The sequence below is a fragment of the Fundulus heteroclitus genome, chromosome 13 (assembly GCF_011125445.2).
Source record: "Fundulus heteroclitus isolate FHET01 chromosome 13, MU-UCD_Fhet_4.1, whole genome shotgun sequence".
NCBI lineage: Eukaryota > Metazoa > Chordata > Actinopteri > Cyprinodontiformes > Fundulidae > Fundulus > Fundulus heteroclitus.
The window spans coordinates 37,509,454-37,527,664 of record NC_046373.1 but is presented as its reverse complement, the minus strand read 5'-3'; the positions used below and the strand labels follow the sequence as shown (position 1 = coordinate 37,527,664).

The window sequence follows — 18,211 nt, the reverse complement described above, 5'->3', positions numbered from 1 at the left end:
ATTTTTACTAACAGCTAAAAGGGTCACTGTGGTTTTCTTTAGGATCTGTCTGGTTTCTGAGAACCAAACCCGAATAAATAAGCAAATTAAAGGCAGTTTTTCAGATTAGTTCGATTTGTCGCTCATCTTCTTGCTGTTCTTTAAAATTGTCCCTCGCAGCTCTCCAGCTTTCTTACTGTGGAACACCAAGCCTGGTTCCTGTGGGGAACCCGTGAAGAACCGGGCCTAGCACCAGACCTGGATTAGAGCTTTAGCAGCTTTAGTGGAAAACAATTCCTTCATGTTCTTTTGGGGTTTTTATCTTGTGTTTTCTAACATAGTTACGGTGGAATAGTGATTTGTATCAATTCTTAAGTAGCTATATATCATTCTGGGTCAGACAGAGTCCAGGTTCAACAGCTTCCGTGGTTCTATAGGAGTGTTCAGGATCCGATGAGGGAAATCTAAACAAGGACCAGCTTCCTGTCAGCCGTCCCGTGATTTATGCTCACGATCAAAGCTCCTTCTCTCTTTTTGTCTGTAATCTCACTGATTTGTCTTTTAATCCTCAGAAATTATCTCTTTTTATTTTAGATTTCCTGACTTTTACTGCCACTAATAAACTCCAAAAGCCTGAAAGTATCAGGTAACGTTAGCAGGTCAAGATATTCAGTCACAGTTGAACCTCTTAATCACAGTTATATACAGATAACTGGTAGAATTTATTCAGATAATTTCCAACAGCTTGTATCTTGAAAGTTTGTATTTGGAAACATGTTTCTCCTAATCAGATCCCACTTATTTCCAACATGCACTGTAAAATGTAACTAAAATAAGTAAACTTTTCATGAAATTAGTGTAATTGTCCTTGATCTGAGCAGGTAAATAAGATTATCTGACAATGGAATGAGAATTTTTAACCATATAATATGATAATTGGATAAATATAGCTGAGTGTCATCAGCATAACAGTGGAAATTAATCCCATGCTGTCTGATAATTTTGTGAAGCATATATATAGTAAATAGAATTGGTCCAAGGACTGAACCCTGTGGTACTCCACAAGTGACCCTAGAGTTTGAGGAAGATTTATTATTAACATGAACAAACTGGAATCTGTCCGACAGATAAGATTTAAACCAGCCTAATGCTTTCCCCTTAATCCCTACAGTATGCTCAAGTCTTTGTAGGAGAATATTGTGATCAACTGTAACAAATGCAGCACTGAGATCTAACAGGACAAGTATAGACACAAGTCCATTATCTGAGGCCATGAGAATATCATTAGTGACCTTCACCAGAGCTGTTTCAGTGCTATGATGAGCTCTAAAGCCTGACTGAAACTCCTCAAGTAGGTCATTACTTTGTAAATGTTCAATTGTTTTTAAAAGCCCAAGAAACAAAAAAAATCTTTTAAACATCCGGACTGCTGCTTATTTATTGAGTTGAAGCTCAGGAGAAATCTAAAAACCTTCGGATTTTATGACATGCAATGAAAAAAAGTGAGTTTTTCCAATCATCCCAATGTTTTCTGAGTTACAGATTCCTGCTAAGGTTTAATTGATGCTGGAAACTAAAATAACTAATTTCCTTGAAAGTGCAGCATTTTAAATGAGAGTTTGGCTTGAATGGTTTAAACATGTGACCAATTACATACCGACACCTTTAAAACGAGACTTTCTGTTGTGCAATGTGCCGCTGAGCTGCAGACTCGTTTTCACCTCTGCTCCCTTGATCCCCTTAAGAAGAATTAACAGAATTCTGCAGATTTTTCAGCCTTCCAGAAAAATGCACAAAGGCACAGAAACGAGGCTGCAAACACAGACGGCTGGTTGAGCATCCTGGAGTGGTCCGCAGTGAGGGTCTGTGGTGAAGACGGCCATCAGATAACCCATGGTGCATCCTGGTTGGCTGCAGGATCTCACACCCACTCGTCTCCACCAGGGTTTAATCCCCTGGCACGCTGCTGGTTTATTGCACAGGACTTTGGCTTCTTTGGGTCTGCAGAAAAACTCTCCACCAAGCAGCAGGTGAGTCTGTGCAGCGATCCGTGCTCTCGTCTTTCTTTTAGCAAAGCTTTTAATTTAAGTTTGCTCCTTTTTCATCACATCAGAAGCTGCTTTCCTCAACTAAGCTCTAACTTTGTGTTTATTGCATTTATTTTAAAAGAGAAGCTGTTTTACAGTTTAAAAGGTTAATTCCTCCTCCTATAACTACACACATGTATTAAAAGCTCTGTTTGTGACTTTTTGATCATGAAGATCCTTTAAAGCTCCTCAGCGTGTCGTTGCTGTTTAAACAAACAGCCCATGGGTCAATGTTTTCTCAGCTTATGTAATGGTCACGGTTCTGCACGGTTCTGATGGTACCGCTGAAGCAGCTGGAGGTCAAAATCTGGACACTGCAAAAAGGGAACTAAAAGTAAGATCATTTGCCAATGGAATGAGTATTTTTCCCCTAAAATAAAATAATTAGATATCCTGCACTTGAAATAAGATGATGGAGATGAATTGTTCTTATTTTAAGTGGAAAAAATCTTATTCCATTGGCATATAATCTTATTTAGCTGCTCAAATCACAGAAAATACACAAATTTCAAGAAGATTTTACTTACTTTGAGTTCCATTTTTGCAGTGGACGCAATATTTCCATCCTGATTCAGCTGCAGCAAAGAAAAAAGAAACAAGGGGAAAAAAACAGCAAACATTGACAGAATAAGGCAATAATTCACAAACTGCTGCTTTTATGATAGTTGGCAGACTGATGCGCCTCACCGTGACACATTAATCTGGATTACAGTTTAATTTCTGCTGCAGTTAAAACCGTTAGGTCCGAAACGTGTTTCTGTAAATAACAAAAAATATAAAAAAGAAAAACCCAAAGTTTGACTTTTTCCATGCATGTGACGGATTTCACTTAAAACCTCTGCCCTCTGGTTAGCAGCATGTTTAAAACGATAAAGTTTTGTCCAAACAGCGAAACACCAGATATAATAAAACGGAGTAATATAATAATAATAATAATAATAATAATAATAATAATAATAATAATAATAATAATTATAATAGTAATAATAATAATAATAATAGTAGTAGTAATATTAATTTAACTAACTGAGGTAACAGAGAAGCTGTAAAAACTTCTCGATGTAAAGCGAAGAGGAGCTAAGGCCGTAAACAGAAAGTCCACCAGAACATCTGCGAGGTCAGACACTGATGTTGGACGTGAAGGAACGGGAAACTGTCCAGAATCTCCTGGGGTTCCTGTGACACTATCTGGCCGAGCCCAACCAGTGAGGCAGATACACGGTGATCCTCCTCCTCAGCTGGTGCTGATGTGACTAAGCGGTTGAACCTCTGATGGGCTGAACTCGTCTGGATGCTGTCTTGCAGGACGGGTCCACCATGTCGGCGCTCACCCACACGCTGGCCGTCCTCTTCGGGATGGGCTCCTGGGTCTCCATCAACGGGCTCTGGGTGGAGCTGCCTCTCATCGTGCCTCAGATCCCGGAGGGATGGTACCTGCCCTCCTACCTCTCCGTCCTCATCCAGATGGCCAACGTGGGGCCGCTGTTCGTCACCCTGATGCACCGCTTCCGGCCCGGCGCCCTCAACGAGACGGCGGTCATCTACGCCATCATCGCTCTGGGCACGGCGGCCAGCTTCCTGCTGGGCTTCTTCTGGAAGGAGACGGTGGTGGTGGCAGGCGTCCCCCGCAGCCTGGCCCTCCTGGTTCTGACCTTCTTCCTGGCCGCTGTGGACTGCACCTCCTCCGTCACCTTCCTGCCCTTCATGATGCGCCTGCAGCCTCAGTACCTGACCACCTACTTCATCGGCGAGGGCGTGAGCGGCCTGCTGCCGGCTCTGGTGGCTCTGGTCCAGGGCGTTGGCGTGGTGCACTGCGTCAACGGCACGCAGCCGCTGAACCGCTCCGGCAACGCCTCCGCCGGCGCAGGAGACCACGGCCTGCAGGCCCGGTACCAGCCGTCCAACTTCTCCGCCGAGGCCTTCTTCTTCTTCCTCAGCGCCATGATGCTGGTGTGCCTGCTGGCGTTCCTGCTGCTGAACCTCCACCCGGCCGTGGCCCGGGAGCAGCCCGTCCCCCGCTACAGCAACGGCACCAAGGAGCGCTCCCGGGCCAGGAGGACGCGGGCCGAGCAGCGGCCCATGATGGATCCGTTCCGGCGCCAGAAGCCCAGGAGCAGCTTTGGCACCGGCTCTTACAGCTGGACGCAGGTGGTGTACATCTTTGTGATTCTGGCCTGGGTGAACGCGCTGAGCAACACGATGCTGCCGTCGGTCCAGTCCTACTCCTGCCTGCCGTACGGAAACAACGCCTACCACCTGTCGGCCACGCTGGCCGCCGTGTCCAACCCGCTGGCCTGCTTCGTCGCCATGTTCGTCTCCATCAGGTCAGCCGGAACAGACGCATTACTTTAAACCATTTATGGAGGGGATTTTGTCCCATTATTGCTGCAAAGAACACGTTTTGTTAATGGAAGAAAAATAAAATGCAATCCAGAAATTAAACTTAAAAAAAAAAGGTTTTGAGAGTAACTTTGTTGTTTTCTCAGATTTTTCAACAGCAACAAAAAAATCATATAAAATACTTTTTAAATGTATTTTTTCTAATAATTTTTTTTTTTACAGATTTTATATTTTCAAATTTTTGGTTTCAAAATACATCTCTTTCAAACTGAGTTTTATGAATTGCTTTTTCATTGCGTTTTACAGATCGTTCTCATTTGGTGCACATTGACCAATCAAAACGTTGCTAACATCCCTGCTGACCAATAGAAATGTGTCTTCGCTCCAGAGGAAATCCCGCCCCCAGAGGAGAACGTGTCAGTAAAAAAAAATTCATTTTAAAAAAATTTATTTGAACAATTGAATTTTGAAAAACAAAACAAAAAACAAAAAAAAAGCAAAAAAACAAAAAAGTTTTTAAATAAAATCTGAGAAAACAGCAAAGTTACTCTCAAAACCTTTTTTTTTTAGTTAAGAAGTCTATTAAAGTTTAATTTCTGGATTGCATTTTATTTTTATTCCATTTACAAAACGTGTTCTTTGCTGCAATAATCGGACAAAATTCACCCCATAAGGATTTGGCTTAATAAACTTGGAAAATGTGAATTTTTGTCTCATGTTTTAAGCAAATCCAAGACTTCCTGAAACTAAACCGGAACCTTATTGGGTCAAATTAAAACCAGTCTAAACCAGGGGGCCCATCTGTGGCCCCTGGACCGTCAGTAGTCAGCTGAGACAAAGTGTGGCTCTGCAGGTCGTTGGTGTTCATGGGGTTCCTGACGGTTCTGGGAACTGGAATCGGGTCATATATAATGTTCATGGCGGCGCTGAGCCCCTGCCCCCTGCTGGTCAACGACACGTCCGGCGCTGCCGTCATGGTGAGTCCACTGGGTTCTCCTGATTGAAGGTTCCTGGAACCTCAGAACCGGCTCCGGGTCAACCACTTCCTCCCTCTGCTCTGCAGGTTCTGGCCTGGATCCTCTTCATCCTCTCTCTGTCCTACGTGAAGGTCATCATCGGCGTGATCCTGCGGGATGAAGGCCACAGCGCCCTCGTGTGGTGTGGCGCGGTGGTGCAGCTGGGCTCCCTGCTGGGGGCCCTCACCATGTTCCCTCTGGTCAGCGTCTACGGCCTGTTCTCCTCAGGAGACCCGTGCGGCACCAGCTGCCTCTGAGCGCACGGCCCAGGAGGTTCTCTTAGTTTCCAGGTTTCTCTGCCGCTGCTCATCACCGTGGTTCCAGCACTCTGACACGTGACCAGAACCATTTCAGTCCTGATCCAGCAGGTGTTTAGTGAAGACGTCTGCCATATTAACCCGGTCCAGCAGCAGGATGAGGGCGGTGAGACCTCTCATAAATAAAGACCCAGGTTCCTCTGAGTTCCACCACAGTGCTGAGGCAGGGCTTGGGCTCCAATAAATCCACTTTCCTCTCCGGTGAAATCACTGGAACCTGATTTCTGACAGGTTTATTCCCTTTAGGACAGGGAAGGGGCTTTATTGGACCAGAGCTCTGCCTGCGGTTTGCTGTCACCATCAGGAAAGCTTCACATCCGTCTGAAAACCTCCCAACAACCAGAAGCTCCTCCTGATCTGCTGCTGACCTACAAGATGCCAATCACCTGGGAACCCAATTAACTCGCTAATTAAAGACAGAGATAACGAGGACAGAGTCTAAATCTGCTTTGAACTGGTTCTATTCATTTACCTGCGCTTTGACTAGGCCACTGTGGCAGCAGCTCCATGATTCTTCTCTTTTTCAGCCGTTCTGCTGCTGTGTTCTGTTAGAGACCCGGTTTGGCCCGAGCTTCAGCTGCTGGAGTCACATCTGGACTAATTAATGCTTCGCTTCAGGCAGGAGATCATGGTCCACTCTGGTCCTGCTGCTGAGAAATAAGCCCACCTCACCGCTGTGAGTCTTCAGGATCCAGACGCAGCTTTCAGGAGCGACGGCGTGTTACTGAGAACGTGCATCAACTTTTTTCAACCCGGTTCTTTTTTATTTTATTCTGCAGAAGACTGAAGTGTAATTGTGTTTTGTAAATCAGCTGATAGTTTACTCGCTGTAACAAACCTTTGAATTTGACTGTTTTAGATCAGTTTGTGATGCAAACAGCTTCTGCCAGTCAGACTGAAGGATGAAAGTTACTAAAATAAATCACAAGGAAGGTTTAAATGTCACAAGCTGCCAAGATGTCATTCACTGGACTTTGTTTTATAAAAAATCTGCACATTTATCTTTTTTTTTCATTTATTTTATCACATTTTGAGCTTTATGACATATACAGAATAAAATGAATAAAACTCTAAAAGTCTCTCCTCTCCTTTGCTTTTGAAACTTCCCTCAAACTAAAGTTCATGTTTTATTTTTTGTGTGCGTGTTTCTCATGACTTTTTAGCAGTTGGAGAAATCCTTGAATAGATTTTAGGAAATAAAACTGATAAAATATAAAATAAGTGCAATAAAGAACCAGATTTTAAGAGCAGCTCTGGATGTATAACAGTTTGAGGCAGAAATCTGCAGCTGGAACCATTTTTTGCCCTCTGATTGGCTGATTGTGTTAGAAGGAATTACCCAGTTGTACCTAATAAAGGGGCAACTTCATTGCTCCAGGAGGACAAAACCATCCATCATCCATCCATCTGTCATCCATCCATCCATCCGTCATCCATCCATTCATCCATCCATCTGTTCATCCATCCATCCATCCGTCATGCATCTGTCATCCATCCATCCATCCATCTACCCATCCGTCCATCCGTCATCCATCTGTCATCCATCCATCCATCATCCATCCATCTGTCATCCATCCATCCATCCATCCGTCATCCATCTGTCATCCATCCATCCATCCCTCATCCATCCATCCATCCGTCATCCATCCATCCATCATCCATCCATCTGTCATCCATCCATCCATCCCTCATCCATCCATCTGACATCTATCCATCCGTCATCCATCTGTCATACATTTATCCATCCATCCATCCATCCATCCATCCATCCATCCATCCATCCGTCATCCATCCATCTCTCATCCATCCATCCGTCATCCATCCATCCGTCCATCCATCCGTCATCCATCCGTCCATCCATCCATCATCCATCCATCCGTCATCCATCCATCTCTCATCCATCCATCCGTCATCCATCCGTCCGTCCATCCATCCGTCATCCATCCGTCCATCCATCCATCATCCATCCATCCGTCATCCATCCATCCATCCATCCATCCATCCGTCATCCATCCACCCATTCTTCATCCCTCCCTCTCTTTAATTGACCATCTATCCAGGTGTCTCTCCATCTCTCTAGCTGTGCTGCCATTGGTCTACCTGTTTAACACCTGAACCAACAACAACGGAGACGTCTCTGGCTCCATAGATAATTGCCATCATCATCATCATCATCATCACCATCATCAGACGTCTCCTCAGTCGTTGCTCCTCTTCAGTCTCTCCAGCCTTCATCTGTCTCTCCTGGTGTCTCCTAAGCAGAAGAGCAGCTTGCCCTTGGTGGACAGGTAGAACAACGGGTGCACTACGCTTGCAGCAGACAACACCAGTATGGAGATGGGCGTCAGTGTGCACCTGAACAGGTATTCATCCTGATCCTTGAGCTTCTGCATCACGGTGACGGGGATGTAGCACAGCAGGTTGATGGCGGTGGTTGCACAGACGATCCTGAAGGCCTTCCTCTTGACGGGGTGCAGCTCGTCCCGCCCTGGGCTGGACCTCTTCAGCGCCCTGGTGATTCTGACGGTGCACCACACCATCAGCTGGGTCATGAGCAGCATCAGCGTGAGCGGGATGCTCTTCATCACCGTCTGAGTGAGGGAGGAGATGTTGTCTTTTGCAAAGGTGGTGGTCATGGCAGCGGACAGCGAGCAGAGCCAAACCATGACGGCACAAAGCTCCCTCCACCTGTACTTCTTCAGCAGCGGGTAGGACGTGGGGTAAATCACAGCCACGTACCTCTCTATGCAGATGAAGCATAGACTCATCGGGCCTCCCACCTGGCTGTAGATGAGGAGAATATTGAGGAGGTCCAGCTGGTTCTGCTGATTGGTCACCAGGAAGATGAAGTGCAGCACGTAGCACAGGTACAGGAAGTTGTGGAAAAGAGCCAAGTTACAGTTGAGGATGTCTGTAGACTTCTTGGCTGAGAAGGCGATGAAGAGCAGCTTGGCTGTGACCGGCTGCCCGACGACGAAGGTGAAGACGTTGATGAGAGCCAGACTCACCAGGTATCTTCCCTCCAGTAAGCAGCTTCCATCTCCACCAGAGAACGAGCCGTTACCGTAGGAGGACTCCTCCATCTTCTCACACTGGAAAATTAACGTGAGCGCAGTTAAATCTTCAATCTGTGGCAGAATCTGACCTCCATCAGTCCCCTTCATCCTCCACATCCACCCTCCTCATCCTCTGTTAACCTTAAATTTAACATTTAACAACCCACACATCCTCCTCCTCCCTCTTTTAAACTCATGTTCATCCCATTCATCCTCCTTTCAACCTCCTCTTCATCATCCCTTTCTTTATTCTCCCACTCATCCTCCTCATTGCTTTCTATTTTATCCCTTTAATCCTCCTCATTTGCCCTTTTTAATCTCACTCATCTCCGTTTCCACTGATGTTGACCCATCTTCATCCCTTTTTACAACCTCGACTACTCATCCTCCTGCTTTTCAAACACGTTTTTATCCCCTTCATCCTCGTCGTCTCTGTTTACGCCCCCCGCCCCCCTTTTTAAATCTGTTTTGTCCTCTCCCCTCTTAAACATGTTTCACCCTCATTAAATGTGCTCAACTTTAATTTTATTGTATTTTTATGATATTAATTCATGCCAAATGTTTTCCAGAGCAAGTGTCAAGCTGTTTTTTTTTTAACATTGATCCCGATCTCAGTTCCAGTCTAATTAGCTTTTTTGCCAACAAACAGATTGAGAACATCATCAGGGCTTCTTCTCAGCATCTAACCGACTGAAGGTCTGGGTCGACTTCCTCTCATCCATCTGAACCATCATCTTCTCCCCTTTAACTAGAATTAAACTCACATTGCAGCGGTTTGGACTATAATACATCTGCTGAAAGAAATAATCTGGATTTTAGTCCAGAACGAACAAAAAGTCAAAAATGGGCTAAATTGGAGAAATCGTCTGAAGCAGTTTTTAAATTATTCTTGTTGATTTAATCTTTCATGCAAGCAGAATTTATTGTCATTTTAAAACTTTTCTGAGGGTCTATCAGGGGAATTTTCTTGGACTTTGGTCTCTTAAGCTTTAAAGTTTCCGTTTATCCGTAGAATCATGGGGAGGATCAGGAGGTCAGCTCAGCAGAATAAATCCTGCAGAATGAGGTCTCGATCAAATCGAGTCTAAAGTTGAAACCATGCTGAGATAGAAAGAGTTCCAGCTTACCTGCAGCTTACCTGCAGCTTACCTGCAGCTTACCTGCGGTACTGAGCTGTTTGAAGGTGGAGACTGATGAGCATCGGGACGCTCAGACGGAGTTAAATCAGCTCCTGATTTCCCTAAGAGCTGAAACGGCAGCTGGGAGCAAAGTCAACAACGTTCTGATTTTCCTAACAGCAGAACAATTAATCTTAGAAAACAAACATTTCTTAAAAAGCAAAGATCAGACCTGAGATTCAGGCAGAGGGAAGTTTTCTGCATCATTTTTAGACATAAATTTGTTCCAATCAGTCTGAACTTTCTTTACAACTTACAAAAAAATGTTGATGCTAGACATATTCTTATTTTAAGATTCAAAATTAATTTTTTTAAACTCTTTTACACTTTTTTTAAAGATTGAAGCACTTTCTGCAGCAGCTCTGTGAATATTTGTTTAGGTGAGCCTGCAGAGAACTCCTCCAGTCTAGATGTTCTTGCTTCAGGTTAGTTATCGCAAAACAAAACAAAACAAAAAATTAGATTCTGAGCATCTGGAGATTTTCTATTTGTATTTTTTCCACTTTTGTTGCTGGACTGAAACAAGACGAAGAATCTTTCTGCAGGTCTGCACAGCTGATCACGCTGTGGGTCAAAAGTTATCACCGATAGGAGAAAGGAGATACTGGCTGAAAGATGTTTGATTCTGCTGACCAGAACCAGCCCAGCCGAACAGAACCAGCTCAGCTGATCTTTTTTTTTTTTGTACTTGAGGGTAAATGTTCAAACCATCTCTTTAGACCAGCTCATAAAATTAAAAAAAGGCCTCAGACTTAAGAAAACAGCTGAAACATTTTCATATGTGTTTCTTTTTTACATAAAACATAATTTGTTTTTGCTTTGTTCTTTTTTTCAGATCAATTTGTGCAACAAAACTGAAAGGATTTCAAAAAAGATCAAGATTTTTAGCTGCTATATTAAATCTGCTGTATGGGTTTAAAAGCTGCATTTTCCCCTATTTTTAGGTTTAAAACAAATTAAAGATGAAAAGATGAAACCTTCACAAAGAGAGAGAAAATATTTATGAATAAAATAGTGACTGAAAAGCAGAGTTTTGTGCTATTAATGTAATTTTTCCTTGTTTATGTGCAGATGTTGAATGAAAAGAAAAGCTGCTAAACTGATTAATTTTATCACAGAAAAAAGCCTGAAGAAGCACATGTGGCTCCAGAGTCCCAGGTTTCAACCATGAAGGTTAATTTAAGCTTTAATCTTTGATTTTATGACAGGGCGAATATTTTTAATAATATTAAACAGTTTGGAGAATCTCAGGAGATGTTTCAGGAAATTTTGGTTTTCCGCATCTTTGCAACAGACAATCATTTCCTCTAATCCTTGGGGCCTTTTTATAGGGATTTGTTTAATTAGCTAAAAGTTTTCCAGTTATTCAGGTTTAAACAGAAATGTTTTACTTATTTCACTCACAATGGGAAAGAAAAAGGAACCTTACATGCTTTTATCGTGTTGTTTAGATGTTAATAAAGTTTTTTGTTGACATTTGCTGCTGGATTGTGTTGTGCCATCTTACCATGGACTAGAATTCAGATTGAATTGACATCATGTACCATGGGGGAGAAGTCGGGATGGATTGTGAGCAAAGGAATTTCACACATCCACGCGGAGACAGCCTCTCACAACAGGGATGCGCTGCTATAGAGCCAGACTTCACCTCTTTCTTTCACACACTTCTTCCTGGGACTCTCAAGGAGAGCGTCCGCCTTGGACCGGCAGCCATGAGAGCCTCATGGGGCAGAACGGGCTTTCTGTAAAACTCATTTCCCCTCGCATCAATGGAGCGACAAAGGGGAAATCTCTCTTCATTCAGAGGACCTGACCGGGCGAATCAAAGATAAGTCTGCAGTCTTACTTCTGCTTAAAACAGATGAATGAATCCGTCTATGCCGCGGCAGCTTTGTTTCCCCTCCTCAGTTGTTGCAGGAAACTCCAGACGGAGCTGAAAGGTCGGCACAGGACCCACTTTCCCAAGCTGAGGGCGAAGTCTGGACTGAAATCACCTGCTGCATGCCGGGGACTCGGCTGCAACCGGGTCAGACTGCATGCAGGACCACATTTCGGCTAGCTCATAGCCGCTAGCCTGCTGCTGAGATAACGTTTTCCTGGACCACTGCTCTCCAACTGAATGCACAAAGTGAACCAAACTCACACCGAGGCACCGACACGTTTGGCAGAGAAACAAGCAGGGACTACGATTTGTTTCAAACATAAGGTTTGCTTCGTTTCCCTCCACTATCATTCGATAGTGTTATGACCGTTATCCGTCCGTCTTCCTCCTCTTATCCGGGGTTGGGTTGTGGGGGTAGCAGCTTCAGTAGGGAGGCCCAGACGTCCCTCTCTCCAGCCACTTGGGCCAGCTCCTCAGGAGGAATCCCAAGGCGTTCCCAGGCCAGCCGGGAGACATAGTCCCTCCAGCGTGTCCTGGGTCTTCCCCTGGGCCTCCTCCTGGTGGGACGTGCCCGGAACACCTCTCCAGGGAGGCGCCCAGGAGGCATCCTGACCAGATGCCCGAGCCACCTCAACTGGCTCCTCTGGACGTGGAGGAGCAGCGGCTCTACTCTGAGTCCTCCCCGGATGACTGAGCTCCTCACCCTATCTCTAAGGGAGAGCCCAGACACACTACGGAGAAAACTCATTTCAGCCGCTTGTATCCGGGATCTCGTTCTTTCGGTCACGACCCAAAGCTGGTGACCATAGATGAGGGTAGGAACGTAGATCGACCGGTAAATCGAGAGCTTGGCCTTTTGGCTCAGCTCTCTCTTCACCACAACGGATCGGTACAGCGCCCGCTTCACAGCAGACGCTGCACCAATCCGCCTGTCCATCTCCCGCTCCATCTTCCCCTCATTCGTGAACAAGACCCCAAGATACTTGAACTCCTCCACTAGGGGCAGGACATCCTCCCCAACCCGGAGAAGGCACTCTACCCTTTTCCGGTTCAAGACCATGGTCTCGGATTTGGAGGCACTGATTTTCATCCCGGCCGCTTCGCACTCGGCTGCGAACCGCTCCAGTGAGAGCTGTAGATCACGCCCTGATGAAGCCAATAGGACCACGTCATCCGCGAATAGCAGAGACGCAATCCTAAGGCCACCAAAACGGATCCCCTCAACACCTTGGCTGCGCCTAGAAATTCTGTCCATAAAAGTTATGAACAGAATCGGTGACAAAGGGCAACCTTGGCGGAGTCCAACTCTCACCGGAAACGAGTCCGACTTACTGCCGGCAATGCGGACCTTATGACCGTTATTACTGCATTAATATAGAATAATAATGTCGATTTAAAGGTGTTTTGTATAACTTTAGAAGTAACCAATTTTACAGACTGATTGCTACAGCGACCTCTAGCCTCCCGGAGGTATAATCACATTAATAAAATCAAGCGTCCCTAAAGTTAATGATTTTACTGAGAAAATCATTCTTTAAAATGTTATTTTATCAAATAATGTTTAACTCAGGATTTGCATTGTTAATGAGTTGAAACACATACCAAATGTTCTAAATTAGTTAAGCTAATTTAACCTCAATTCACTTTCTTTAAGATGAACTTTGGTTCTTTAACTCAGATCTGCAGAGAACCAGGATTCACTGAATCATTCTGATGATGATCAACTATTTTATTTTGTCTTTGTGTTTCTTGTGTGTGTAAATAGTTCCTTAGCTTCTTTTTATCTTCATTTTGCTTAGTAGTTTAGTTAAGTTTCACTAGCCTGTAGAGAGGATTTACTGATTGAAATATTGTGTTAATTCAGATAAACAGCATTACATAGTGATGGATGTTCATTTATTTCTGTTAATAAATGAGAGTAGGTTTTATATTTCTTCATATACTGATCGGTTCCTGAAAATTTGTCATTTTCCTTCCAAACATTTGTTTGTTTCTTGAATGTATGGAAATAATTCAGAATATATCAGCTTTGCTTTGCATCCGACTGGCAGCAAACAAATATTCTGGTCTGGTTCTACAACCTGAATCTCAGTGCAGAGATGATGGATGGAAGCTGCTGGAAATCGAGACGTTTTCAACGTTGACTCAAAGATGAGCGCAGCGACGCCCAGAGGTTCCCCTCACATCCGCTCTCAGACAGAAACGGGTCCCATTAAACACATGAATTCATTTTTATTTGACAAATACAGAAAATATAACATGGAGCTACGAGATGTTCAGGGACGGTAAACATGGCTTCTCTTCCTCCTTAGCTACACAGATTAAGACTCATAAATACAGAAAACATAACGACAGCATGTTGGTAAAAGGATCTGATGAACAGGAACAGAGCGGTTCTGGATCTGCAGAACCAGCAACGTTTCTGTGGATCTTTGACAACAAACGGGGATCATGACACTTCCAGATCAACCTTCAGGTTTTAGGGAATAAAAAGCAGAGAAAGGAGTTTTCCTGCAACAAGTTTCTAAATTGTGCTTTAAGAAGCCTGAGGGATAATAAAACAGATCTGAGCCATTTTTTAAATCCACTTATGGCATAAGAGATCCGTCTTTATCTTATTAGGATATTTACAAGAGGAAAAGCAAAGCGGAGTACGGTGGCTGAGAGGGGACACGCCACCCAATGCATCAGTGCAAACAGATGAACTCATGGCAGGGTCAGAAAAAGTCCTTCATCACTTCGCTGCATATTCTCTCCATGCAAACATGCAAATTCAGACGACAAATGGATTCAAGAAGCAAAATGAAGCTTAAAACGTTTGTTCTTTTAAAACTCTGCAGCTTTAAACGTCACAAAGTTTAGAAATGATGTGAAAAAATGAGCTCAACGTTAAAAGGTGCAGCTTGATTTAAACAGACTGAATCTCAAACAGAAAGGAGAAACTCTGCAGATGTTCTGTTGGACCAGTGGACCAGCGTCTGGGATCGATCAGTTCAGGGCTTAATCTGATCTGAAACGACTCTGACCTCTAAAAGATCTCAGTGTTAACATCTGTTCATTTAAAGGATCAGAACATTTTCATTTATTCACATAGATAAATGAACTGGTTCAATTACTGAACCGGTTCATTAACTGAGCTGGTGCAGTAACTGAACGTTTAGTAACTACACTGGTTCATTTACTGAACCGGTTCAGTAACTGAACCCAGTCAGTAAGAGTTTACTTTGTTTTCAGTAAAAGTAAACATTAAGTAACTGAAATGGTTCATTTACTGAACGTTCAGAAACTGAACTGGTTCAGTAACAGAAATGGTTCAGTGACTTAACTGGTGCAGTTACTGAATATAACTGAACATTCAGTGACTGAACCGGTTCACTAAATGAACCGGTTCACTAAATGAACCGGTTCACATTTACTGAACATTCAGTGACTGAACTGGTTTAGTAACTGAACCGGTTCAGTAAATGAACCGGTTCACATTCACTGAACATTCAGTGACTGAACTGGTTTAGTAACTGAACCGGTTCAGTAAATGAACCGGTTCAGTCACTGAATGTTCTCATTTACTGAACATTCAGTAAACTTTTGAAGCATGATCTGTAAAACAGCTGTTTGCAACTTTTTAACCCTGATTGAACTTCCTGGAGGTTTCTGCAGCCTGGACGTGTTTAACCACTTTACTGATGCAGCTTTTACATTCTAGCCCTTAAATGTAATTATTTATCCTTAATTAAACCTCCTGCTCAGATGTAAAGTTTATTGCATCTGAAGTTTAATTTGACTCGTATCAAAATGATTGTGTTTTACTAAACTTATTTATGTAGGAATTTATTGAAGAGTTTATTGAAGAGGGTTTTAAAGCTGCTGATTGAAATAAATGGAAATTTTTGTTTCCTTTTATGACACAGCCTCCAGGATGTTTCTCTGCCTTGCGTTGTAGTCGCTTCGATCTGATGTCTTTCTGCCTGCGGCTGACCTGAATGGGCTTTAAAAGGCAGAAATGACTGATTAAAGCAGGAAGTCAGGGCCTTAAAGCTGCTTTCTGTCTATCAGGCAGCAGAGGGCGACGCCAGCATGTAGAAAAACAGCTCCATGCCGGCCCGAATGGATGAAACAGGCACAGCCCAGGCTGCCCCCTGATTGGACGGCTCGTGTTCTGGTGCTGAATGAAGACCCAAAGCTGGTCTGTGCTGGGATTAAACTGTCTCTTGGATACGTTGTGTGGTTTTTTTGGGAGCAACAGAGACCCGATAAGCAGGAAACAGCCTGAGCTGCAGAAACAAGCTGCTACAGGAAGAAAGCTGCATGAGAAGGAAGCTCTTAGTGAACTTAATGCACAGGCTGGCGGACGTTTAGAAGACCGAACTGAGGCAGAAATGATCCAAAAATTACAGAAACATTTCAGTTTGTTTTGAACAAACCGAAGCTAAAAGGATGTAAAGCATCAAACACGTTTCTCTTTGTTTCCAGTTAAAAAGGCACTTTTCTCCTTAAAGCTGGGGCTGCACACACACAGCATCATCTGTAGGCACTGCAGTTAGAAACAGCTTTGGTCGTCAGAGCATCCCTCGCTGCGGGGACCTGCGATGCTGCAGCTCCCACCAGAAGAGGAGCAGCATCAGAAGCTGAAGGCACATGTTGGACCCTGGAAATCTGGAAAGTCTTTGTACAAATGTTCTGCTTGCGTTTCCTCCTGCAGGCCCAGCAGGTGAGGCGTGGCGTCAGAGACGGTTTCCCTTTCCTCCCGTCCTGCAGACGTGTGCCGGCAGCGCCGGCGGCGGCGGCGGCTACGCGTGGCTGTGGACGGAGATGCTGGACAGGTCGTTCCGGATGATCTCGTTGACTGGAAGGAGAACAGAGGAGGAGATGGAGGATGTTAAACGGATCTCCAGCTTGGTTCAGTCACAACTTTCTGATTTCAAGTTTGTAAAGAGCTGCAAAAAGAAAAAAGAGGAAATAAGGTTATTTTGGCTAAAATGTAACCAAATAATAATTGACTATAATAAAACAGTAAAAACAACCTGCAGGGCCTTCATTAAAAAAGATATTTAGGGGCAAAATCTTTGGCTTACTTTTTTTTTTTTAATCAAAGTTGATCAATTTTGTCTTTTTACCTGAATTGAAGTTTTATCAACAGGAAAAAAAATCCCAAGAGTCGTGTTTATTTATTTGCTTTATTTTTATTTGTCTTTTATTTAAGCAGCTGTTTAGATTATTCTATATTTAATGCTTTTCCAGGTGACCTGCTGGTTTATTTAGTCTTTTGTTTTTCACTTTTTGAATCTGCCTCCATTTTTTTTAATATAATTTATGTGTTCAGATTATTTCATTTAAAATGTTTCACTGATCCCATTTGGCTCTGATATTTGCTGCTGAGCGGCTGAGGCGAATCGGGTCGGACTGAGAAATCCCCGATGAGGGAAGAACCTGCAGGAGTGTTAATTAAAAACCGTTTTGGTTGATTTTTCTGCCTCCTGTTTTCCATCTGAGTGGGAACAGATCCCCAGATATGGTTTCCCAGGAGAGGTGATGCAACCCGCCGCGGGGTCCAGGTGCGCTCGCTTGTTTATCTGCTTTTATCGGCGCTGAGCTGACGGGGCGAGGCCGACTGGTGCCGAGGAGGAGGAGGACGAAGCAGAGCGTTTATCCTCAGGATGAAGAGGAGATCCTCGTTCATTCTGCCTGTCGCTCACTCCTCTAATCGGCCCGCGGTCCAGGAACCTCACGGCTCCTCCAGAGGGAAGCGTGATTGCAGATGACAGCCAGGATGAGGAATCACCTCCGACTGCAGGAAAAGCAGCCTGGATTCCTGGGATTTCCCTTCATTCACCGACAGGAAAAACATCCAAGGCAGCAGGGGAACCCTTCCCCTGGTGACCCAGACCCCCCCACCAGAAATAACACTCACTTCCTTCCAGAAACTAATGACGGATCGTACCAGGAAAAGGTCACAGAGGCTGAAATGGTTGAAAATAAAAGCATAAAAGTGTTCTGCCGTCTCTTAAAGGTGGAAGAGCCAAAGGGGTTATCTGGTCGGCGTCAGCTAGAAGCTCTGCAGAAAGCAGCTCTGCAGAAAGCAGCTCTGCAGCTAGAAGCTCTGCAGAAAGCAGCTCTGCAGAAAGCAGCTCTGCAGAAAGCAGCTCTGCAGAAAGCAGCTGGTGTTAACCCACCAGGGCAGAAAGCCGGAGCGCTCTTTGCTTCCTGGAACTGATTCACCAGTGATTCATCATTTAGCACCTGAGCCACGGATTTGCTGAGAGACAAAGCAGCATCAGAGTCACTGGAAGCTCCTTAAACCAGGACAGCAGGAGACGGTCCTGCAGGACCAGCTGTGGACAGACGGCCGTCTCTGCTGG

At 44.3% G+C, this 18,211-nt stretch overlaps 2 protein-coding genes across 2 annotated transcripts in view; one reads left to right on the top strand and one right to left on the bottom strand.

Moving 5' to 3' along the window:
* The first annotated feature begins 1,787 nt into the window (after window positions 1–1,787).
* Window positions 1,788–5,679, top strand: si:ch73-196l6.5 (riboflavin transporter 2). The gene is made up of 4 exons (XM_036145673.1): window positions 1,788–2,009; window positions 3,372–4,390; window positions 5,260–5,383; window positions 5,470–5,679. The coding sequence occupies exons 2-4, from the start codon at window positions 3,384–3,386 to the stop codon at window positions 5,677–5,679; spliced, it is 1,341 nt and encodes a 446-aa protein (XP_036001566.1). The 5' UTR covers window positions 1,788–2,009; window positions 3,372–3,383.
* A 9,692-nt stretch (window positions 5,680–15,371) lies between these two features.
* The window catches only part of nfatc1 (nuclear factor of activated T cells 1), a 34,594-nt gene continuing 31,754 nt past the window's right edge, over window positions 15,372–18,211 (bottom strand). The window contains exon 10 of the mRNA XM_012851552.3: window positions 15,372–16,698. Coding sequence (XP_012707006.2) covers window positions 16,643–16,698 — 56 coding nt within the window. The 3' untranslated portion in view covers window positions 15,372–16,642. The remainder of the gene's footprint in view (window positions 16,699–18,211) is intronic.